Source organism: Equus asinus, chromosome 2 (genome assembly GCF_041296235.1).
Source record: "Equus asinus isolate D_3611 breed Donkey chromosome 2, EquAss-T2T_v2, whole genome shotgun sequence".
NCBI classification, from domain to species: Eukaryota; Metazoa; Chordata; class Mammalia; order Perissodactyla; family Equidae; genus Equus; species Equus asinus.
In genome coordinates this window covers 88,180,018-88,205,281 of record NC_091791.1, presented here as the reverse complement: position 1 = coordinate 88,205,281, position 25,264 = coordinate 88,180,018, and the positions used below count along the sequence as shown (strand labels likewise).

Genomic DNA, 25,264 nt, shown 5'->3' with positions numbered 1-25,264 from the left:
GTGGGATGTAACCTGGCACGTGGCCACACTGGAGGCTCAGGGGAGAGCCGGGCCTCGACTAAGGAAAGGAGGTGGAAGGGATGCTCAGAGAGAGCCTGAAGATATGGGAAACGTGTTGGTTATGAAGCGGGAGGAAAAGAGGCCCAGAGGAAGGGTCAGATGTGCTGGCCTGTGATCTTCGCTTGGGGGTGTGACCTTTCTGCCGTTGTGGTCACCAGCAAGTGCTTTAATGCGAACGTCTACAGAAGGCTCTTAGGTGTGCTCCAGGCTAGACGGTAGGCTGGGGAGCCACGCCTTTCATCACACCTCCCATGGCATTACCCACATGTGGCCTTCTTAAAGTCACTGTGGCCATCTGCCTCAGGAAACTAACCTGGCCCAGGTGACCTGCCTTCCCAGGCCCAGGCGTAGGGCTGCATGTCCTCCCAGAGAGTTGATAAGGGGAACCCAGGCATATTCCAGATGAATGTCTTTGGGTCCTGGGGACCCAGCTTTGGAGTTGGGCTCTGCTCAGCAGAGACAGGTGCCATCTCTCAGGTGAACCGGGACTTCCAAACACTGGCCCGCATTTCCCTTTGCTCGTGTGTGGCAACTGTTGAGAAATATTGCCAATCTGGGCACCCTATTCTGAGCCAGCACCATCCATCTGGGCTGTCTCCATGAAGGGTCGAGCAAGCTATGCTAATTTTTTTTGTTTCCTGTTAGATGTCACCTTCCGTTACAGGCAGGTGTTGCTGGCTTCCAGCGGGAGCTGTATTCCTAAGCGGGGTGAGGTTTAGGTCCCCCTCGGAGGCTGTCAACTCAGAGCAAGTCTCCGTGGCTGAGTCTGGAACATCTCCTGTCCTCCCACCCAGAGACAGCAAGCCTGCACGTGGACAGAATGTTCCTCAAGGCCATCACACGCTTGTCTCCTAGGGCCTGGGTGAAATGCTCTTGCCTCCTGCCTTCCAGGCTGGACAGAGGTGCCCCAATCAGGGAAGCTCACATCCTGGGGACCGAGCTGCGCCTCAAAGGCAGATTCCATCCTTTCCCTTCCAGGGATGACTTAGAAAGGGCTCCACACCCAGGTGTCAATAATTTCTAGGTACTTGAGTGAAGTGAGGTCTGCTCAGTGGGGATAGATGTCCCCCTGTGGGGTTCTGAGGCCTAAAAGTTGGGGGTTGGCATGATGGATTTACAGAAACACATAGGAGCCTGCCCCAGAAATGGGGTAATTATACCTGCCAGCAAAAGGTGGTGTCAATGGGTAGAGACAACACACATAAAACCCCAGGCCAGTGCCTGGCACCCAGTAGGCTCAGTGTAACACTACGTGAGCTCTCCACACACCAGGCATGGGCACAAACTAACTTTCATATAAACGCACAAAGAAGGTGCACTTATTGTCCCCAATTTACAGATGAAGAAACTGAGGAACAGAGATGGTAAGGAACGTAAGTGGCAGTCCTAGGGTCCAGTCTGCTCCAGAGCATGTCCTCCTAACTGCTTAGTGTCGGCCTCCTGATGTCTGGTCAGAATTGGTGTTCCCTTTCCCTATGTCAGATCTCAGCAGGACCCCTGGACTTTATTTTCAGTTTGGTCTCTTCCATTTAGATATCGCTCCCAGACCTGCATGGCCTAGACATTCTGAACCTCATGGTTATTGTACGGAGTGCATGAGGTAGCGTGGTGGGAACAGTCAGATCTGCTCTGCCACTCATTGGAGGCAGGAATTGGGTGGTCCTTGGGTAGCCTGCGCGTCTGCCCACTTCGTGCTCTTCAAGCCCAGGAGACAGAGCCAGCATCCCGATGCATGTGCCCCCTCCTGATTTGTGCAGAGAGTGCAGCAGTCCAGGAGGGGCTGCATTTCTCATGCTCTTTGCTTTTGGTTCCAGGCTTTGGAAAGCGACTTTGTCAGTGCCAACCTCCACCACTGGATAGACCTCATTTTTGGGTACAAGCAGCAGGGGTCAGCCGCGGTGGAGGCTGTCAATACCTTCCACCCCTACTTCTACGGTGACAGAATGGACCTCAGCGGCATCAGTGACCCCCTGATCAGGAACACCATCCTGGGGTTCGTCAGCAACTTTGGACAGGTGCCCAAACAGGTACGGCACGCCGTGCCCTTTGTCTTGCTTTCTCAAAAGAGTGTGTGCACCGTGAGCTTGGGAGGGAGAGGAAGGGAGGACGTTTTCTCCTGGGACAGGAGCAAGAGGGACTGGAGAGGCAAGACGGTCTCCAGTCATCTTCCTACCACTTCAACGTCAGGGCTTAACCCTCAGTTACCACGTGAGGGTGATGAAGGGGATGGCATCACTAATGATAATGATGAAGGCTGCCTTCATCTGTGACATATGTGATGGATACTCCACGAAATCCACTGGATTTAATTCTTTATGTATGTATCTACCCTACACGGTTGTTGTGAAGAGCCAATGAGTTAAGACATCGAGTGCTTGAAAGTGCCTGAAATATGACTAGCATTCAACAAATGTTAGTTATTAGTGTAATTACCTCATTGAATCCTTGCATAAGCCCTGGGTACAGATCAGAAGCCTAAGGCTCAAAGGGGCTAAATAAATAACTTGCCTACCATTGCGCCGTTGGCAGGTGACAGGGTCGAGCTCCAGCCCCACCTGGCTGGCTCCAAAGCCGCATCCATATTTCCACCAGCGTGAGGGCATTGAAGTTCTGCCCCCTGCACCCCTGGTGGAATTGCAGGGGTCACACGTGGGCCTTTTGCTCTGCTGGCTCCATCCCCCATCAGGACAGTCACGCAGCAATGTAAGGCTTTGCAATCATGTTGACATCCTGATGGACAGTGTGCAAGAGAGCTCGGCGCTTATTTAACTGATCCCAGCCCTGCTGATCCCCAAACTTCAGTTCAATGTAGACACATTCTCTTCCCAAACACAGCCATCGGGGTTCAGAAGCATAGCCCTACTAGGGCTGGGGTCCCAGCCTGGGCAGTCAGGAGCCAAATGAGTGCATAAACCCAGCCAATTCCAGGACTGTCCTGGGCAACAGCTTTCCCCGCACGTAGCCATGAGGCTGGGACGGGCTCATCGCACAGTTAGTGCAAAGCTAATACATCTTTTCTGCCTGGCCTTCCGTGACATGCTGGGGTTTGCTCAGCTCCCAGGTATGTATGGGGAATGTGGGAGGGTCTGAGGGTGACTTGGAGAATGGGTGGCACATCCAAGTGTGGGTTTGGCCAAGAGGGGCTTGGTAGAAAGGAGAGAATTTCCGGAAAGAAGCTTGGGTAGCTTAATGGTTTGTTTCTTTAATATAAAAAAATATAATAATACAGGGGCCGGCCCAGTGGCGCAGTGGTTAAGTTCGCATGTTCAGCTTAGGCGGCCCGGAGTTCACGGGTTCGGATCCCGGGTGCGGACATGGCACCGCTCGACAAGCCATACTGTGGCAGGCGTCCCACGTATAAAGTGGAGGAAGATGGGCACGGATGTTAGCTCGGGGCCAGTCTTCCTCAGCAAAAAGAGGAGGATTGGCAGCAGATGTTAGCTCAGGGTTAATCTTCCTCAAAAAATAATAATAATACAGAGAAAGCAATTAAATAATTCCAGGTCACAGCCACCAGCATGCAGTGTCCTGTGTTATACACTCACAGTCTTTGTTCACAAGCGAAAATATTTCCACGTGAGTGTGATGATGGAGTACACCCAATTTTAGATTCTGCGTTTGCTTAATGACATATCATAAGCGCTTTTACAAAATAATCCTAAATAATCTTCAGTCTTAGAATTCTTCAAGTGTCCCAGCCTAAAGATGGGATTAAAATGCTTCAGAACTGAGCACTGTTCCCTTGAGGGGCTGTCCCTGCCGAGGCTGTTACGGGGACCCAGCCCGTGGAAGCTTTCGCCATTCCACTCTGCAAAGAAAAAGGTTCTTTATTGAACACTCATTTAAAAATCATCGTTCTGATTTCTGTCTGTATTGATCACCCACCCAGCTTTGCTAGATCGTCCAGCATCTGATCGAAGGCTGTAACTGAGCCAAGGATGCTCTGAGACCCCCCGGCTGCCCGCCGAGCCCCACCTCTGCCCATGTGCCCAGTGGAGGCCAGCTCCCCTCCCATTATGGCGCCCAGTGGATGTTTCCATCTGGGAGCTGAGGAATGTGCCCCATGGCTGGAGAAAGCAGCCCAGCCTGAGCCCAGTCAGGCAGGGGAGGGTGGAGAGCTGGCACTGGCCTCGGCTGCACTCTCTGGTCCAGCAGCAAGGATTCTGCCAGACAGCATGGCCACGCACTTCATGCTTTGCACGGTTATGCAAAAAGTTTGGCATTAGGGACAGTTTAACAATAGAGATCTAAGAAAACTGAAAATAAGCCACTAATGGAGTTTGCCTGTACTCTTTGGAATATTTGAATGGTTGCTATTAAAGAATTCTGCGTGGATGGCCAGATGGATGTGCCTGCAGAGAGTCTGTAAGGGAAAGGAAAAAAATATGGGGACTAGCTGAAGCACATGAAGAGAGATGTGATCCAGGGAGGGAAGAAGGCCATTCTGACCCCGTGATTTGAGAAGCAGCTCTCCTGGGGACCAGGGGCTCCTCCGTGAGGTCATCCTTTCCCCAAACAGCTTGGAGAAGCAGACAGATTTGGCAGCCAGGAGGGCTGTCTCAGCCAGCCCCGCACTGTGACCTCGAGAAAGTAGCTGCCCCTCTCTGAGCCCCAGGCCCCTCATCTGCAGCATCCGAGGGTTGAACCAGATGGTTCTGGTCATGCTCCCCTCGGTCAGGAGCAAGCCCAGCCCAGGCAGGCCCAGAGCGAAGGTGCAGCCGTGACTTGCACGGGGACAGCTCCTTCTCTGACCATCTTCCCTACTGACCTGTGCATGGTGCGTCTGTCCCCTCGCGTCTCCAGCTCTTTACGAAACCGCACCCAGCCAGGAGTGCCGCCGGGAAGGCTTCCCCTGGAAAGGATGTCTCCATACCCGCCAGCCTGCCTGGCCACCCGCAGCCCTTCTTCTCCAGCCTGCAGTCACTGAGGCCCTCCCAGGTCACAGTCAAAGGTAAATGCCTGGCCCTGCTTTGTCGGTGCCCTGACCCAGAGTCGTCCCTTCAGTGACTGGCGTTCCTTGGGAAGTTTTGGGGCACAGAGCTGGGCAGGTCTGGGGTCTGCCAGGCTGGCTGTGTCTCCAGGCACAGCAGGAATCTGGGAGGCCTCTGCTCTGGCAGTGTCCAGGACCACGTCTGGGAGACCCTGACTTCTGAAGGCCCGCCTGTCCTTCTGTCTGTCTGCCACACACTCCTGTGTCTCTCTCATGCACACACACACATGCACACTTCTCTCTCTTTCATGCAAACACACCCCTCCTCACCTCCAGCGCCGAGGGAGGAAGTCCCAGGTTCCCGAGGGAGGGTCGCAGCCTCCACTCCTTGGTCTCTGCAGTCTCTGTTGCTCCTAAGCACGCAGGCGGGCCTGCAGCCACGAGCCAAGAGCATGTGCCTGGGGCAGCTGGCCCTGGCGTGGGTCCCTGCCCCTCGCCTCCTGGAGAAGCCGTTTGTGTGTGAGGTCTGCCAGCTGTGCCACCCTGGGGCCTGCCCTGCCTTTGAATGCCCCTCTCCAGGGAATAGCATTCTGGAGTTGTATGAGGAGTGTAAGGTTGGGTCTGCTGGGACTTTTTTCTTTGAGGTCCAAGAATGAGGTCCTTGGCACACCCAGCCCTGCTAGATATGGTCCCCGGGAGGGGCAGGAAGTGCAGAGCCCCAGGCCCTTGTGGCTTTGTGCCATCTGGCCTGGTACCCTTGGCTCCTCTTCCCCTGGCATCATGCCCTAAGAAACACTGCAGGGCCGCACACTGAATGTAAACGCTAAGTCAGGGGAGCAGCCGAGGGCCGGGAACCCGGCTCAGGGCCAGAGTCTAGCTCGGCCACTGGAGTGAGGCTTGGGAGCGAGGCGCCTCGGTGAGCGGCTGCAGCCGGCCGTGTGCTTTGTCAGGTCCGGGTTGCCTGCCCCTGGCTCCTCTCCCGGCCCGGCTGAAGTGGGTGCTGTCCTTTGACCTGTGAGCTCCACCATACTGACTGGGGGGCAGATATGTATCTTTTCTCTCTAGGCTCAGAATCCCCCAAAGGAGCCATCGGCCACATCGTCCCCACCGAGAAAACCATCCTGGCCGTGGAGAAGAACAAGGTTCTGCTGCCTCCTCTCTGGAACAGGACCTTCAGCTGGGGCTTCGACGACCTCAGCTGCTGCCTCGGGAACTATGGCTCTGACAAGGTGCGTGGGCAGCAGGGCGGCCGGGGGGCCTTGGCCTCATTCTGGTTGGGGCAGAGCCCAAAGGAGGCCCAGCCGCCTGTGCCCCACTTCCTCCATGTGGCTGTGCCCCCAGCCTAGGAGCGAGAGGGTTCAAGTGACAGTGCCAAGGGCCCCTGTGGGCCAAGCCTCCAGCCCACGTTGCGGGGAGTGGAGCCTGCAAGTTAGAGATGCCCTCTGCTACCTCCACAGCGGTCTTGGCCGCTGGCTGGTCACGTGGCTACATTGAGCCCCACCAGACTGTCCCTCAGTCTGAGTCAGAGTGAGCATCTAGCTGGGGCCAGAAGCAAGCCGTCTGGTCATGTATCCTCTACCCCTGCTTCAGGCCATCCAGTCATCTCGCCTTCTTATGTGGCCCTGCCACCTCCCAGCCTCCTTTCCTGGCCTTGCTCCCCTCTCGCTCCATCACACAGCATGAACTCCTGCCCACCAGACTCTCTCTTCTCCCTCCCTAGCCTTCCCCCACCATCCTCACGAGGCAGCCAGCGGACCTGGTCCCAGATGTCACTGGACCTGGTCCCAGATGTCACCGCTCCTGGTAGCGATCTCTGACCTCCCCAGGCTGAGGCCCCAGCCTCCTGGTACTCGTTGTGCTCATGGAGAGCTCTTGCTGCATCCCCAGAACCTCCTGCCTGCTTGTCTCTCCCCACTTGCTAGAGTATGAACCCCCAGGGACAGGCCTGGACGGCCTGGATTGTGTCACCAGGGCCTGGCTTCCAAACAAGTGACACGTCCCCTGTTCCCAAGGCACACAGGCAGCCCAGTAGCATCCAGACCTGCCCTCCTCTCTCTGTCACTCTGTCCCAGGCTCGCAGCTTCGTGCCAGCCCTCGCACCAGGGCTCATCCCACTTGCCTCCCACAGATCCTGATGACGTTCGAGAACCTGGCCGCCTGGGGCCACTGTCTTTGCGCCGTGTGCCCGTCCCCTACGATGATCATCACCTCTGGGGCCAGCACCGTGGTGTGTGTGTGGGAGCTCAGCATGGCCAAAGGCCGCCCGAGAGGCCTGCACCTCAAGCAGGTATGGTGCCTACGGCAGGGACGGTGCTTGGGGACAGGCACGGTGACTCAGGCAGGTACGGTGCCCTGGCTGCTCCAGCCCCCTGAGCACTGATGGCCCAGCTTCCTCGGCAGCAGAGAATGTGGTGAGGCGCTGAGGGGGGCACACGGCTCTGTGTCATCTGGGGGCACTGTTTCATGCCCATTGACAAGCACACGGGGCAGGTGCCTCCATGGAGACGCTGACCCCAGGGAGAGACGCTGGGCACCCATCAGGGCCAGGGACACTGGTTTCCCTGAACTCGAGAACATTTCTGAGCATTTGCCACGGGCACTTGTACGTGCACAGCATCAACTCACCTTCTCAACAGCCCTATCAGGTCATCTCTGCTTGACAGGTGAAAAGAACAGGTGCAAGGAAGTTAAGTGACTCTCCAAGATCACAGGGCCAGAAAATAAAAGGCTTTCAGAACAGGTGTGGTGGTGGCAGGAGCAGAGCGTCAGCCGAGCGCGAGTTCTGCTCCTGCCCCTCAGGCCCCGGCTGCTCGTAATAATAATAATGAGCAGAGCGGCCCTCACCACTTACCTGTGACTCCGTGCTTCAACTGTAACCTCGTAACGCTCGTGCTGTTACTGCCGCTCTCAAATGCGGAAACTGAGGCTCAGAAGGGTCGAGTTTGCATCTTCACCTGGGTTTGTCTCACTCTAAACTCACGCCTTCTCCCTGTGTACGCTTGAACTTGCCCGAGGATATCTCGAGGGGGCTCGGCCAACTCTGAAATGCAGATCGTTTCCACATCTGTTTTGTCGTTAGCCGTAGAGCCCCAAAGTAACAAAAAATGAAACTCACCACCGGCCACATTTCCTAGACCGAACGTGTCTCGCTGGCACAGACACTGAGTTTCTCTGTGTGTGTTTCAAGCCACCCCCTGCGCACGTGGTGCGTGGTGGGCACTCAGGAAACGTGAGCTGCAGGAATGATGGAGCAGGGCCCCTTAATCCTACAGAGGCGGTGGCAGCTGCTGAGAGGCAGCCGTGCGGTGCAGGTCAAGTGCAGGCTGCCTTCCCCCTGCTCTCAAAGGAAACCCTCCGAAGCCCGCCTTGGGGCTCCCTGCCTTTCATGATCTTCATCCTGGAGGTTCCCTGACTCCTTCCCTCGGCTGCTGTGTCAGGGGGCTGGGCTTTTATCCCTGTGCTGAGTGAAGAGGCTGTGCCTTCCCCGTGTGGAGCAATCTCCCAGGCATCACTGTGGGATGGCGGGAGATTCAGCCCAACCCCAAAGCCCGCCTTGGGGATCCGGGAAAGCAACCTCCCACGGCTGCTCCCAGCTGCTGTTCAGTGGGGAAGCTGCACTGTGAAGGCCCCGGTATTGATAGCATAAAAGTGTAATTTATCACCCTCTCCTTCTTCTAAATCAAGAGAAAAAGTGACGGACGGGGAATCCCACATGCTCTTAATTCCTCGGCGAAATAAAGCTCTTTATCATTCACCCACAGAGGCTGACACGGCCTTGGGGATCCCCCAGACCACCAGCTGCTCAGCAAAGGGAATCCATGCCTGCCTTGTAGACAGAGAAGTCATCATTAAATAGCTTCATAAACAGTCTTTACAAGTGTTTTATTTTAAGAGCTATTACAACATTAAAGACAAATTTCAAATGGACAAATTTGAAATTTATTCAAATTTCAAATTTATTGAAACAAATAAAATATGTTTATTCTATTTTCACCCAGCCTATCAAGTTGTTTCCACTTTTTTACCATCTCCATCATTTGCATTTCAATTGTTCCATATTATTCCATTGCGATAACATTATATTTCAATTGTTTCATTGTCAATGCCCCACATTTGAATAAACCATTCCTTCTAAACCTAGACAATTACCTTGCTTCCAAGTTTTAACTATTTTAAACAGTGCCGCAGAAAACATCTTCTACAGATCGCTGTTTGCTTCTGATTAAATGTTTCCTTAAAGTGAATTTCAAGAAGCAGAATAACCAAGCAGTGACATAATGCTTTCCATAATGGTTCTATAGCTTTGCAATGCCACCAACCATAAATGTGGTCCCTATCTCACCACAAAGTATCCAGCATGGGGAATTATTTTCAGAGGTTTGGATTTCTCTGAATTTTAATTAAATTTTTTAATTAATCTTTTTTAATTTAGAAATTTTTATTTTTTGCTACTTTCATTAGGTATAAGATACAGTGAAGTTTTGCTTGGCCACGTAGAGAGGTATTATCCTGAGAAAACAAAAGAGCTGGTGGAGAACACATTTAAAACTGCTCTCCCCCTTCGCTGATTTCCCTGGTCTTTCCAGAAGGGGTGGGGGTGCTGTTGCCAGTGATGCTTTTAGTTTCCAGGCTGGTGGGAGGCAACAAGCCTCACGCAGGTGGGCAGTGTCTGCCCGCAGGCTGGTCCCTGGCTCTCCAGCGCCTCCCCTGCAGAGCGCAGCAGACGGCTCCATCATGGGCGCTCAGGCTCAGAGCTTCTCTCTCTGGACCCCCCCTAGCCCTCAGCCCTGGGTCCTCTGGCCTGCACTCTTTGCAGTCGTCATGTTCCCAGTGGTCAGAACTTAGTCATCAGAATACTCCTGTCAAATCCTCCACTTTCCTCTCCTCATGTAGACAGATTCCCCTTCTCCTGGGACGACCAAATCTTCTTCCTAGGGTCACGCCCGGAACCTTGCCAGCACCATCTAACGGGTGCTGTGTGAGGATCCATCGAGGACAAATGGGACTCCATGGCAAAACTTTTAATTGCTGTGACCAGGCAAAGTCATTGAAAAATGATGCTCAGCCTCATTGACCTTAGTGAGTGACAGTGGAGTGTCCTGAGGGTGCAGGTTTACCCCTAGATGGGTCAACACAATCGTGTTTCAGAGCACCACCTCCGCACTTCTCTGGCTGACTCCAGAGGGCGGCAGGCACGGGTGTGCACAACAGCTCTCAGATGAGGCTTACCCAGCAGCCTTTGGGACGGTTGTAATGGAAACCATGCTGTTACCGGCGACCATGGGCCTGAGGGTACCAGTGTGCCTGGCAGACTGCCCCAGCCCCTCAAGAACATGTTCCCAGGGAGCAAGGCTCCTGGCCAGATCTGGACACATAGCCGTCCATGAGCCAGGCCAGGCCCTGCACAGGCCAACCTAAGGGCCAAGACCAAGGCCCTGAATGACCGGCTGCCACATGGCCAGACTGGACATGAACCTGGATCCCTCGGACGTGAAAAGTTACATCTTTTCAATTATGACCTGACCTCACCGCCTTCTTCCCAGTTTAGCTTTCAGGCATGTTTCTGAGGCTCCCTTAGTGTGGTGCGCAAAGTTGAGCATGCGTGAGGGCTCGGGAAAAGCCAGGTTGCGAGGCCTCACTGCCAGAGTTTCTGAGGCAGGGGGTCTGGGAAGGGGCCTAAGAATTTGCATTTCTAATGAGTTCCCAGTTGATGCGATGCTGCTGGTTGGGGCACCACACCTTGCGAAGCAGCTCTCTTGCATATTAATAGTGGTGTGTGCTGCTTCAGGATGCAAAGCTAATGTGGAGGACTGCAGAGCATAAGGGCCCTACTGGGGTCTCTTGAGTTCTGACAAAAGGACTACTGGTTCTCCCCAGCTGGGCCTCAACCCTGGAAACCCCTGGAACTGAGAGGCCAACCATGGACACATGCACTCACACACACACACTCCCCACAGGCTTTCGGATCACTGAGTCACTCTGAACTCCTGTTTCCTCATCTGGGACCCAGCAGAAAAAGGGAGGGCAGAGTGTCCCTCCAAGTAGCTGGATTAAGCGTCCTTCTCATAGCCTGTGGGTCTGTCTCTTGTCCCTAGGCCTTGTATGGACACACCCAGGCTGTCACATGCCTGGCTGCATCAGTCACCTTCAGCCTCCTGGTGAGTGGCTCCCAAGACTGCACGTGCATCCTGTGGGACCTGGACAACCTCAACCATGTGGCCTGCCTGCCTGCCCACCGGGAGGGCATATCCGCCGTTGCCATCAGTGACGTCTCGGTGAGGCCCCTCTTTCTCAATGTGTGTGTCCTCAACATGTCTGTGAGCCTGTGTGGTAGCATGCGTGGTAGCATGGTGGACAGTGCCCCAGAGAAAACGCAGGGGCGGAGAGATGCTGGCTATCCCAGAATGCTGAGAGGGCCCCGAATGTGTGGAGCATTCTCTACGCAGGAGGGTGGAGCCATCAACATGTGCAGCACCTGGGTCTAGATTCTATGTTTGCTTCTGTGTTTTTCTCCCTCTGGGTGGTGGGGTGGTGGGAGGTGTGTGGGTGGGGTGTGTTCTGGCACGGGCTTCAGGGGGTTGGGGCAAGAAGTTGGCTTTGATGAGGGATGTGCTAGGTTTGACTGACTAATTCAGCTAGTTGACTGCAAATCGGTGTTGACTCAGCAGGTGTCTCTGGTCTCCAAGGCAGGAAGGGGACTGCCTCTGCTTGTCCTTTCATGCTGGCTGTTAAAGATAAGCCTGTTAGGAACGTGTGTGTGTGTGTGTGTGTAAGAGATAGATAGAGTTCAAGAGATATTAGTGTGGAGCTTTTCCCAGCTTCCCCATCATAGAGCATGGAGCTTCATAGGAGGAGGAAGAGGACATGATAGAGGTGCCCCCTGGTGCCAACTTTGGCTGAAAGTTGTGCTCCTGGTAGGCTTGAATCCAGGGTGAATTTTAGATGGGCAGGTGGAGGATGGATGGATGAGTGGATAGATAGGTGGATGGATGGATGGGGGAATGGATGGACGGATGGAGGGAGGGGTGTAGGGAGGGATGGAGGGATGGATGGAAGGAGGGATGGAGGGATGGATGGATAGGTGGGCAGCTGGAGGGATGAATGGGTGGATAGATGGCAGGTGGGTGGAGAGATGGATGGATGAATAGTTAGGTATGTGAGTGGATGGATATTTGGGTGAATTAGTGGGTGGATAGGTGAGTGGGTAGAAGGAGGATAGACGGATGGATGGTGGGTGAATGGATGAATGGGTGGTAGACAGGGGAAGGCATCCAGCCCTGTCTAGGAGAATATAAAACACATAAGGAATTATGTCCCCAGACCTCAGAGAAGAGTGATATAGGATAACAACTTGTTGAACTCATCTTGTCCTGAAGCCATTTGAGTTCCCTAAGTGCTTGCTGGGCCCAGTGCTGGATGCTGGGCAGAGATGTATCAGACATGGTCCCTGGCCTCAGGCATCCTCTAGCAAACAGTTCAGGAAGGGACATGATGGAGCCCAGCCCATGGAGCTGTGGAGGGGCATGGAGCTCCCTATATCCCTTCTGTCATTAGAGTAAGATTCAAAGACATGGCCGCAGGTGGTTCTGTGGGTCCTTGGTGACAGTGGCCACTGCTCCTTTGGACACAAAATAAACAGGGACTTGAGAAGCAAACACCCTGGACAGAAACATTTCAGGACATGCAGTGAGGACATGTCTCCTCAGAAATTCCCTCTGGAGGGACGTTGTTCAATTTTATGAGCCACATGCAGTCATTTGAACCTTGGTACCCTGCCCTCCTCTAGGTGATGTCCAAAGCTTCTTCATGGGGACAGGGCTGGCCAGCCAGGTGCAGGCCCTGTGTCCAGAGCCAGGGGTGGTCTCTAGGCTATATCTCCTATGCCAGTCAGTATACTTCCAGGGAAGGGGCTGTGGGAGGAGTCCAAAGGGTGAGCCAGTCAGCCTGTGCTGGCGAAAGCAATGTCCAAACACATGATTGCAGTATGGAAAGAACTAGAAGTTTATAGTTATGTGAAAACACAGCAGACCTGTGAGTCAGCTGGGAAGAGGTGGGTGTCTGGAGGTCTTGGAGTACCTCAGTTAGTCTTTAGAAGATGGCAGGTTGAGTGGCTGAGCAAGTGGCAGATGGGCAGGCACAGTCCCCAGCTTGGAGTGAAGCCAGCTTTCACTGCTGTAGGGCACCATTGTCTCCTGTGCGGGAGCCCACTTGTCCCTATGGAACGTCAATGGACAATCCCTGGCCAGCATCACCACAGCGTGGGGCCCAGAAGGAGCCATAACCTGCTGCTGCGTGGTGGAGGGGCAAGCATGGGACACAAGTCATGTCATCATCACTGGGAGTCAAGACGGCATGGTCCGGGTAGGTGTGTCTTGGGCAGAATGAGGGCATGGTACAAGAAATGTGTTCATCTCCATTCTGTTCACTTCCTCCAATGGTCCAAATCTATGGGCTGCATTTGAGACCATTCCAGATCAGGTCCTCACAGCAAGTGAGGGCAAGAGCAAGGCTCTTTCCAGACAAAAAGTAAATAAGTAAATAAAATTATATATAATTTTATACACATCTACACTCATAAAATGAAATAAACACTTATTGTCACACGATATGAAAACTGAATGGCCAAATGCATAAGAACATAGCCCACTGATGAAAAGAGATATTTGGGCCATCCATTCATCCATCCACCCACTCGTCCATTCTGTCCTCCAACTATTTATCTCTCTGCCATCCATCCATCCATCCTTCCAACCTTCTATCCACCTCTCCTTCCATCCATCCATCCTTCTATCCACCTCTCCTTCCATCTACCCATCCATCCATCCACCTGACTATTTGTTCCGTTAACTATCCATCCATCCATCCATCTGTTGAACTTTGGCTCTGTGCCAAGCACATCATATACACCACAGGGCACACAGAGATTAATGATAGACAGACCCCTTGTCCTTAATATGCTCATATTCTAGAAGAAAAGACAGAAAATATATGTATGTGGTTCATGCTGTGATGGGGATAATCAGAGAGTGCCGTGGCTCCTCCGAGTTGGGCCATGACGAGAGAGAACATCAAGAAACCAAGAAGAGAAGGAAGGGAAGCCCTGAGGTGGAAGAGCGTGGGAAGAACAAATACAGGCGAGTTTTCTGAGACTGACAGGAAAGGTGAAGCAATGGGTAAAGATAAGGCATACTTAAGAGGCTTACTCAAGAAACTGTCACTTGACGTCCACAGTTTATGAAAGGAAATGTCAATAGAATGCCACAAGGTATTCAGGAAAATGTCCACTGAATTCTACAAACAGTTATGAAAGCTTGCCGTGTGCCCACATGGCTAAAACTTAGCCTTGCCCTCCAGGGGCCTCCATGCTCAAAGTCTCAGAAGAATCATGGAGACGATGCTCTCAGAATGAGAATGAATAGCATGGTGGGGTCCATGAGGAGAATGGATTCATTTTCAACAGAGAGGCGTCAGAGGAGGCATCATTTCAGCTGAGGACGAGGAGAAGTCAGAGCACATGGAGAGGACCATGCAGGCTGGGGGCCAGCGTGCATAGACAGGAGAGACAAGGCTGAGCAGGGCCCCGAGAAGTCCCCTTACAGGGCTGCAGCTCTGGGCTGTGAGGGCACAGGGTCTCTGCAGAGAGCAGGGTGTCCTGGGGTGGCCAGGAAGTAAGGTCATGACAGCTGGGGCTTGGTAGGTCGTGGTCCACGCTGCGTGTCCCTCAGAGGAGCCTGAGCTGGCTGAGCAGCAGGTGCATGTCCTTCGTGGGCCTGCCCACAGCACTGGGAGGGGGGTCTCTCCTACACTCAGCGCTCATTGGTTCAGCATGGTGACTGAGCTCCCGGGACGGCCCAGCGCCCTGCTAGGCCTGCCATGGAGCTCACAAGAGCATGTAAGTGTAGGCTGGTCCTCGTCCTTCAGCGACAGAAAATCCAGACTCAGCAGGTGAGGAGCCAAGTGTGGTCAGCTTGAGGGCATTCACCGCAGGCTCTGGGACCAAAGACCAGACACGGAGGACAGGGAGGCCCAGCTTCTGGGCGTGAGGGAGGCCTCCAGGGAGGGTGGCTGGGGGACAGGAGGTCTTAGCTAAATAAAATGATAATAAACTGGCTGCTGAATCTTGTCCCTGAAGGGAAGGGGCTGAGAGGAGATGGAAAGGACGCGGGGGTGGGAGTGACACATCCAGGCTGCACTGGCTCTCTTGGCTAGACCTCAGCGAAAGGAAGGCGAAGCCTGAGTACCCTTCTTCCGAGGATACATTAAGACCAGGAGTGAGGGGGGCCATGCCCCCACCTCTCCCCTCAGGCTCCCCCAGGTTTGAAGGAGTGGGATGGGCACCGAGCCTGCAGACGGGATCACTTCCCCAGCCCATGGCGTTTTCTGTTTTCTGGACAGATTTGGAAGACTGAGGAAGTGAAGATGTCTGTGCCTGGACAGGCAGCGCCAGAGGGGCCCTCAGCTCAGCCTCCAAGCCTGAGAGGTAACTGCCCTGCTGGGGCTGCGCGTGGGGTGCCCTCGCCTTGCTCAGCCCTCCCTCCGCTCTCCCCGCCTCCGCCCAAGGGCTGCAGCTCCACCCAGGCCTGCAGAGCCCAGGGAAGCCACGGAGATGCTCCCAGGTCTGGGGGGACAGGAGCACAGTTGACCGTGAGCTGCTGGTGGAATTTGAAGCCATGTAGAGAAACACTGTTGAGTTCTGGCCTCATCCTGCAGGGATCAGCCGACTCCTTGGGGCGGTCCTTGGATGTGTGAACAGTGGTGGCAGTGGTTGTCAGGTGGTTCAGGAGCCGGGATACACCTCGCAGAGCTGGGTCTGTTGCTCTTCGTTGCCTGGATGTCTCTGGGATGCCAAACTCCCCAGCCCAGGGCCCGGGTCTGCTGGCTCCTCGCCTGGAGAGCCAGGCTGCAGACGGGAGCAGTGAAGGGCCTTGCTGGATCCCCAGGGAGGGGAGGCTGTTCCACAGGCCCCAGCCCGCCCTGTTGATTCTGGCTCAACACCCCACGGCAAGTTCCTGAGTGCGTCTGAGGGTCATTGACATCAGCATCCCCCAGGAGGCTTATTAAAAATGTGAATCTGGGTTCTGTTCTCACCCCAACCCCTGGGAAAAGATTGGAGGCTGTTAGAATTTCATGTCTAACAAGTCCCCCACTAGGTCTCGGTGTGCAGCAAAGTCAGAGAACCACTCTTCTGGAGCAGAACCCTCTTTGGGTTGTGGCAGATGGGACTGAAGTAGGAAAATCTGTTCTACCTTCTACCATCTTGGCCAGTGGCACCCCCACCATGGCCACCGTCACGGAGCCATGAGGGAGAGAGCTGACCATGAGCAGTTTCCGTTTGCACTTTCCATGCATTCTCTTACTTCTCACAGCACCCCTATGAGGTTGATGTTACTTTGACCTCGTGTGAGAGATGAGGAAACTGAGTCACAGAGAGGTTGAGTAACTTGCCCAAAGTTGCCCAAGCATATTCCTATGATCATTCTCACTTCCAGCACCAGAGTAGACACGACCTCAGCCACAGATACTGCCACATAATCACCACCACCACCAGACAACACCCTCCACGATGAGCATAAACCTCACCGTCAAAGCTATCACCTCCTTCTCTTCTCACCTCCTAGTGTCTCCACCATCACCTTCTCCAATGCAGCCAAACTTTCTCAGCTCTGTCGTAACGAAAGAGTCTGGCCCAGAACTGAGACATCTTTCTTGGTGCCCATGATTCAAGGAGACATGTTACCGTGAAGCAAGAATTCTCCCATCATCTGAGCCCTTCTGGTTTGCTCTGTAGGCCAGGACCCATGATCATCCATGGGAGGGAATTTTCCAGATTGCTGAGGGCTGCCTTCTGAAACAAGTAGCCCTTTTCAGTTAGTTCATTTCTAAAATGTACTCCCGCACCTCCTTGATTCGCGTAGTCACCGATTTGTGATTCTTTATTCACACAGCACCCACAGACATCTGCTCAGCCCCTTCTAGGTCCTAGGCTCCGCGTGGGAATCCCTGCCTTTCAGATACCACCATCCAGGAGCCTCGTCAACAATTTGGGCTGACCCAGAAGGGTGGCCCCACAAGGATCTACAGCCACACTCAGTTCACAGGTCCTAGTGTCTCTAGGGTCCATGGGATCTAGCCGCCCATCTCAGCGTAAAAAGAAAGATGTGTGAGGCCTGTGCATTGTGAGGAACTAAGAGCGCTTCTCCAGAGAGCAGGGGCCAAGCCCCCTCCTCTTCCCCCCCCCCCCCCCGCCACCTGGAGGAGGGGCTGGCGCAGGGTTCCCTCACAGGGTTCGGGTGCCAGCACACTATTTCAGTCCTGGGCAACACTGCCCACTTCTGAAGCTGTTGAGGTCCAAAAAGCTAAATGCATTAGCTCAGTCCTTGCTGGACAAGTGGATGTCTGACCAAGAATGCTGGCTGGGTGGGCAGGTGGATGGACAGAGGGACAGAGGACCACAAAGGACCCCTCAGGGCCATCCCGTTGGTTCTGGAAGTGCTAGTGGATTCACGGGTGTCCACTCACGATCAATGGTTGTGTTCACTGTTCATGGGGTCTAGTGAGATGAAAAGTGAGGCGAAAAGCCAGAAACAAGAAAACTAGACCCAGCTTTGTCTCCAGCAACTTCTCTGGCCCTCAGTTTCCCCCTCTGTCAAATGAAGGCGCCTCTTGCACATCCTAATTTGTAGAGAGCTGACGATAGAAAATTAATAGATAGAGACGAGAAGGTACTCAACAAAATGCGGCTCGTTGTTATCATTTCCTCAGACTTCTAGGAGACTCTCCCCTAACACACCAGCTGATGACATTAGGGAACTTACAAGATGGTTTCAGGACGACAGGAGCCCCGGGTCCACATCCTTCCCCGGCTGCTTGTCTGGACCTGAGGTCACCACTGTCCTGTAGTATCAGCTGCCAGGGTTATGGTTACAATTTATGGGAGGATTAGGATGAGAGGGCCCGAGGGCACGGATTTTATATTCATAAAAATCAGGCCGGGCCACTGTGCAGAGTTAGCAAATCCACGTGCACATTTACAAACCTAAGCACCGGAGGCCTTGCTCTCCTAATATTGCTCGAAACTGTTTTGTTGGAAAGGGACCAGTATTGGGCCAACACACGGATATTTGCCTGGGTCCCCTTGGTGTGTATATTGCTCAATCCCTCAAATGTCTTCAGGCGCAGGAAAGGAGATCTTTGAAGATCTAAAGGATACTGTATTTGTGTGCACAGGTCATCCAGATTCTGCCCGGAATTCATTTCTTTGTCATTGGGACCCAGCTGAGTACAATTCATTTTAGGCATCGCCCCCTAGATTTGGACTCAATCTGGTATATAAACAGCGCCTGGGAAGAGCTGCTTGTTGGGAATTTTCCACAAACACAAAATGCGCGTGCATTTCCTGGTGCACAGGCCTGTCTGACACATAAGTGGCCACCCCAGGACAGCTGAGGCAGCTCCATCATTTCCGCCCTGATTCCAACCGAGTAACTTCGCAAGGACAGATCCAGCTGATGTCTCTCCGTCTCACCCTCCTCACTGAAGGAATTGCTGTCTGTCCCCAAATGCAGTCATTAAAATGAGTGAAGTAACAATCATTGAGTTATATTTTTGGAAAAAAACATTCTCGGCATTTAATTATTGGTTGTGGCGTGAGAGGATTCAGATAAGTTGATAATGCCGACTTTATGTAATTTATTTTTACTAGGCAATTATGGGCTGCATTACATCCTGGCAGCAAGGTATTGTGGGGCATCTTATTAAGCATAAAGCCAGTAAACACTGATGAACAATTTTGCTGAACTAGGCATGCAATTTAGAAAGCAATAATACACAAATCCAATTTGGTACACAATGGATACCGCAGCACGTCAGCACATGTAACTATCGCAGCCTGCAAATTAAATTGGGACGGCCCGTTTTTTGCAACAGCACAGGCCAAGATTAAATATATTTCCCCCCTCAATTTAACAAGTTGCTGACCACAAATATAAATATGTGCGTGTGCGTTTGCGGTCCTGTGTGTGGACGTACATGCGCATGTGTGTGAAGCCACTCGGGTTTTCTAACTATTCTCCCGTATGCTCCCCACAGGCCCCAGGTGGGAGAAGAATCTTGCCCTGTGCAGAGAGCTGGATGTCAGCGTTGCTTTGACAGGGAAGCTCAGCAAAACCAGCCCTGCGGTGACAGCTCTGGCCGTGTCCAGGTAAACACGGCCTGTCTTCTCCGGGCTTCCAGCAGAGGGCGCTGTGGCCAACCCCTAGGAAGGTTCTCGGCTCTTGCCCTGGGAGGCGGCCTCACTCCTCAGGGACCTAGGAGGACCCCATGCACAGGATGCAGGCAAGGTGGCCATGCACGGCCCTGGGAAATGTTTTTTTTAACACACACATGTTCTTGCTCTCTCTCGAATATCCATGAATTCATAAAGAAATCCAAAAGGTAAAAAAAAGTACATTGCTTCGTAATTTTATCCTAAAGAGGGACTTTTTTCCTGAAGTCCACTGCCGATGGTGACATTTGGTGTGATGATTATCCTACATCACAGAAAATGCCTCTCGAGGGCTCCAAGCCAACAGAGACGAGACGAGTGTCAGATACTACACTCTATAGGGTTATTTTATTCTTCACGTTCCCCAGTGGTGGCACTGACGATCATTAACCCACTCCACACACTGACAAGTGCCATCTCAGAGCCTGTGGCCCTTCAAGACCTGCTTTCTTTCCTCCCTCCTTGCTCTGGAGTGGGCCACTCGGGGTCCGTGGTGGTGAGAACCACACGGGGTTCTAGATGCCAGGCTGAGGTAGGGTGGGGCCAGGGGAAAGGGACAGAAAGTGCCATGCCGAGCCCTAACTCTTTGCTGGAGAGCTTGCCATTCCTTCTGCCCTCGGAGCCTGGCTGTATCCCTCACGGGACAGCAGCACCTGGAGATGCTGGAGAGAAAAAGTCAGGGCCCTGCCCTGCTCCCTGGAGCCCGAGCATCTTGGAGCTTCCCCTCAGTGCTTTGGGCGCCACAACCCTCATTGTTCAAAAGCTCCCCCCAGGTCAGAACAGTCCCCCGTTCACCCGCTCCCTCACCCTGCTTCAGGTGGAGGCCAGGTGCTGGCTCCTTGGGGTCCTGGACTGAACCTCGTGTTGCAGTATTTCAGTTTTCTGAGTACCGGCTGGGATATGCAGGACTCACACGCTCGCCTCTGACATGCTTGTCTCTTCTTTCTCTTCCCAAGAAACCAGACCAAACTCCTGGTCGGCGATGAGAAGGGGAGAATATTCTGCTGGTCTGCAGAGGGGTAGGAAGAAAGAGACAGCGGAGGGTCTGGTGCAGCAGTGTTTCCCCTGAGGCCGGGAGCACCGGCAAAATGTGAGCTGACACAGGGCCTGGGGCGCGAAGAAAACCCCAGGCCTCCCCTCCACAAGGTCCCTGAGGAAGAAGCTGCTGGCCATCAGAGCCACACCCTGAGCCCTCTCCATGGCCCTTGGGACTCTGGCCTTGGATTGCACAAGGATGCACTTCTATAAGACGGATAAGAGTGCACGTCGGGGGCCTGCCAGCAGCATGCTGGAAACTGTGACTCCCTGATGCCAACCTGCACGTGACTCACCTTTTCAAAGGGCTTATTGCACTGAAAAAAAAAGCGGATGTCTTACTGGAAACTGATGGGAAATATTGTATTGTCTTTATTTTATTCAAATGACCATTTTCCAAATGCAAGGCTCTTGAGTTTAAAATCGCCACCCTTTTCCACTCAGGTATTTGCCTCTCCATACTTAGAAAGGCAGGGAGCCTGGGGCAGCGCAGCCCACTGAGGAGTGTTTCTCAGCCCCTCCTGTCTCCCTCTGCGGAATCCCGCTCATCTTGCCTGCTGTGCAAGGGCTTATGGGGAGCAGGGGCCACACTCAGGAGGCCCAGCTTCCGTGGCTGAGGCCCAGGATGCGGACACGGTAGCCACTCATTGCGGGTGTAGGGAAGTCAGCCTGGGGGTACACACCCGCCTGGTGTGCATGCTTGCATCTCTGCACCCACAGTGGGCGGTGGGTCCCGGGCAGGCTCGAGTGTGGCAGTCTCCTCTCCGGGACCTGTCCTTACAAGGAGGTCGAGAGGCCAAGTCCACACACCGATGTGGAGCTGGAGCTCATCCTGGGAACATCTGGGCTGCTGTGTGACTCGTTCTCCATCTGAAAATGCACGGCACGTGGGGAGTTAGCCCCTCAGAGGAATTCTAGTACCTTCCAGTGCCTGGGTCGCTCTTGGTTCAGTCCTTGGGCACAGAAGACATCAGCCTCATGCTGACATCCTGCCCCCACCCCAGCCTTTCAGAGCTCCTTGAAGAGAAGTTCACCGGCCTCGGAAACGAGATCAAGCTCAGGTGGGCCACAGGGATCTGGGGTGGCAGAGCTCCCTGGCCTTAACTCTCCTCCTCGAGATTTGTCCTCTGGGGAAGACCAATCTTTCCCATATTTTTCCAAGCCCTGCAGAGGTCCTGATGGGTGTTGCCTCTCAATTTAGCTCAGGCCTGGAGATGGCAAGAAAATGGACTCTGTGTCTTCCGGCCTGGGTCATCTGGCCTCCAGGGGGCAGTGACTCCATTTAAAGATAACTATGAAGGAAGTGAAGGTGGTGCGTGTGAGCTGCGTCAACAATAGTGGGTGAGGGATGCTTAGGGTCTAACTGGAAACTCCGAGGTCTTTGCAGAGGGGAAGATGGAGGAGGAGGTGCTTCTCAGGTCCAGGGCCCCCCTCCGAGCTAGCTGTGGAGGGCACGTGTCTGACCCCCACCCAAGGACCACCCCGCCCCCTGCACTGTCTGCGTGCGCTGTTAGCAGACAGCCCATTTGCAATCCCCTAGTCAGTCTGGGGCTGCACCGGAGGACCATAAATTGAAGAGCAGAGAGCACTACTCCCCAGGAAGGCCAAGAAGTGGGGTCATAAATATCAAGGCTGGGCCTGCTGTCATGTTTCAAAAGACGACACACAAAATCTACCCAGGACTGAGAGGTCTGCAGGCCCGAAGGCTGCCCGGGGCTCATTCATTTAGCCACCACTTCCCAACCACTGCCTTTTGCTCCCCCACATCACAGGGAAAATGAGGGGGTGGAGTCGGGGCTTGTTGCTGGGGTCTTGGGGTTAAGATATCTGCGCAAACAAATGTGAGGAGCGGTGGAAGGGCTAAACAGAGAGACATCTCACGCCCAGGGGAAGGCACAGGTGACATTCTGGCGGTATCCCCTTGCTAAGGTCACCATAACAGGACCACAGGATGGGGGACTTAAACATCAGAAAGTGTTCTCCCAGTTCTGGAGGGTAGGAGTCCGAGATCAAGGTGTCGGCAGGGTGGGTTCCTTCTGAGGCCTCCGTGCTTGGCTTGTGGATGGCCGTCTGCTCCCTGTGCCCTTGCATGGTCTTCCTGTTGTATCTGGGTCCGAATCTCCTCTTCTTATAAGGACACCAGACCTATTGCATTAGGGCCCACCCTAACAGCCTCATTTTAACATGTGAAATTTGGGGGGACACAATTCAGCCCGTAACACTTGCCCTAGAATGAGACCGGGGAGCACAGAAATGACTTGGCCCCATGGAGATGGGGAGCAAGCTCTTATAGGAAAGGGGGGCAGACTCGGCAAAGGCTGTTGGGCTGGAGGTGGGAAGAACAAATGGGCAAAGACGGAAGGCAAGGTAGAGGCCAGGAGGAGGAGAGGCTGTCGCTCTGGCGCTGCAGGGGCTGGAGGCTGGTGACTGGCAGGGTGAGTGGGAGTGAAGGGCAGAGATGGACCATCCACCCCATGGAGCAGTATTCCCTGTACCCAGCTCACAGGAGATGCTCCACAAGTGTTGTTTTAAGTATGTGGGGATGAGTGAATGAGCCATGGTGGGGACATTTCAGAGTTGGTGGCACCGGAAGTGAAAACAGCTCTGAGTGATGGCAGGTCCAGGCAGCAGCCCCTCCCTGGGTTGGGCAAAGCAAGATGGAGAGAAGAAGACAGGAAGAGATTTGAGGAGAAGGGCTGGTTGTGGGCCCGGGATGTGGCTGGAAACGACGCCAGCAGCCTGGGTGAAATGGTTGACCCCATCCATGATGCTGGGAGCCTTGCAGGCACCTGTGGGAGCAGGAGAGGGCTGTGGGCAGAGCGAGCCCTGAGGAGGAGTGTCGGGGAAGGCTCACCTTGGGGTCTCTAGCATCTGTGTCAGTGAATATTCAGGGGACCACCTGGTAGTAGCCTCTTTCCTAGGGTTGCTCAAGCGAGAGCCCTGTGTTTCCCCAGGGCCTCCAGCACGCTCCTTCAAGGCCAGCTCTCTGGTGTCTGGAGGACAGAAGCTGCCGTGCACACACAGATCCAGAGGGGAACGGGGACACCCTGGGCCCTCACTGAAGGCCTGGTCCAGACTCCAGAGGGGTCAGAGCAGAATCTGCTGGGGGAACAAACAGAGAAGGACAGGAATGGGGGCAGAAAAGCCCCAGGCACAGCAGGAGTCCAGAGTCCAAAGGCTCTCGGCAACTCGGGGAGCAGGAGGCGCTTGCTGGCCTCAGTGTTTCAGAAGTCATCCAGCTGGGGCTGGGGTCCCTGAGGGTTGTCAGTGATGGAGGGAAGGCCGGGCAGAGGCCTGAGCGGTGGGGAGGAAGACAGGAGGCTGGGCACCAAGGCACCTAACAGAGGGACAGTCAGGGCGGAGGCCAGGGGCACTGACAGACTGGGCCGAGGTGTGAGGGCCACACGGATGCAGGGCTGCCAGCACCCCAAATCCAACAGGCACAAGGGGAACCCAGTGCAGGAGCAGTGCCAAGCTGTCCAGTCACAGCTCGGTACCCGGAGACCAGAATCTGAGGACAGGTGCTCACAGTGAGGGTCACGATAACAGCAGCACCCTGGGACCAGGCAGACTGAGCCCCATTCCCAGCATCCTCACATCTTGCCAATGTCAGCCTCAGTTTCTATATCTATCAAATTGGATCCCAGGGTCTACCTGATGGCTTGTTGTGAGGTTAAAATCATACTTGTTGATTTTACGGAGGGATGAAGCAAACGACAGACTGACTGTCCCCGACGTGATGCAATCTTTCAACACATCGCTCATTCATCCACTGGCCAGTGTCCTTTCTTGCTGAGCCAAGCCCTGTGCTGGGGCCCCAGGGGCAGAAAACTATCCTGCCCGTGCCCGGAGAAGCCCCCGGCCTGGGCTGGGGAGAGGCCCAGAGAAAACAGGATGGGAGGCACACTCTCACACCCGGTGCTTGATCAGGCTGGAGCAGGCTGCTCACACGGTGGCACGGCTTCAGGAGCACCCTGACGTGCAGGTCCAGCTCTCAGGCTCCTGATTCCAGCTAGAGCAGAAGCCACAGTCCGCACGTTCAACCATCTCCAGGGTGATGCTGATGCTGGCTTGAGAGTCCTCACTGGAGACACTGTGGAGTAGACTGTGACAGGATGCAGGCATTTGCCCTCTGCCACTCACCCTGCAGTCTCAGGGCAGGTGGCTTGTGAGGGGCTTCCCTGGCCTCTGAGATCAGAGAACCTCCTGTTCCACTCACTTTCTCCGGCTCAGCCTGAGACCACAGCCACGCTCAGCTCCCTCCCGGCTGAGCTCCTCCCCATGGCAACTTCTTCATAACTGTGAGACCATCCCCCACTCCCAACACCCCCCATCCCTGCAATGACCAAGCGCCCACACACCTGCCTCCTCCAGGATTGCCATGGCCACCTCTCCCACTCTGGGAAAGTCTCAGTTCCGTTCACTATTCTGAATAAATGCTGCTTGCCCACCCTTCATCAGGGCAATGCTTCCCCAGCCCCCTCGGTTTTCCACGTTCTCTAAGGGGCCAGGGCAGAGGACCCAGCACAACGACATCCCTCTAACGGCAGAGAGGAAAGGAGGGCCGTCCAGTGCCTACAGCGGAAGAACAGGATCAGGCCGTGCACTCGAGTCAACCCTCTAGGAGACGGCGTTATCCACCGTGGATGCCAGGGGGGCTCAAGCTGTGCCCACCTCTCCATCCGGACAGGCCTGGGCTCACCTGGGACACCCTTACACTAAAAAAGTCTTTGCTGTTTATTGGAAGTTCAAGTTTACCTGGGCATCTTGTTTTTATTTGCTAAGTCCGGGTGCCCAGCTCCCTGGACCTCATAGAGGCCTGCCCAACATGCCCCGCAGGGACTCAGTGAGTGATGGGTGAATGGCTTATAGTGAACAGACTGAAATTCAAGAGTGGAAGCTCCTGGAGGCCCCACATGGGGCTCTTGGTGCTGCTGACCAAGTTTCTGGGGCCCTCCGGCCCTCGCTCCTGGGGG

General features: G+C 54.2%; 1 protein-coding gene across 5 annotated transcripts in view; it reads left to right on the top strand.

Annotated features, from left to right (window-relative positions):
• WDFY4 (WDFY family member 4) overlaps positions 1–20,694 on the top strand; it is a 301,742-nt gene extending 281,048 nt beyond the window's left edge. For 4 of the 5 annotated variants that reach the window (XM_070493267.1, XM_070493259.1, XM_014841545.3 and 1 more), the window contains 9 exons: positions 1,875–2,087; positions 4,864–5,011; positions 6,035–6,219; positions 7,119–7,277; positions 11,086–11,265; positions 13,169–13,351; positions 15,386–15,470; positions 19,079–19,190; positions 20,210–20,694. In XM_070493267.1, coding sequence (XP_070349368.1) covers positions 1,875–2,087; positions 4,864–5,011; positions 6,035–6,219; positions 7,119–7,277; positions 11,086–11,265; positions 13,169–13,351; positions 15,386–15,470; positions 19,079–19,190; positions 20,210–20,276 — 1,332 coding nt within the window. In that variant the 3' untranslated portion in view covers positions 20,277–20,694. The remainder of the gene's footprint in view (positions 1–1,874; positions 2,088–4,863; positions 5,012–6,034; positions 6,220–7,118; positions 7,278–11,085; positions 11,266–13,168; positions 13,352–15,385; positions 15,471–19,078; positions 19,191–20,209) is intronic. The other variant, XM_070493276.1, reaches the window with a different exon arrangement.
• Positions 20,695–25,264: the final 4,570 nt, after the last annotated feature.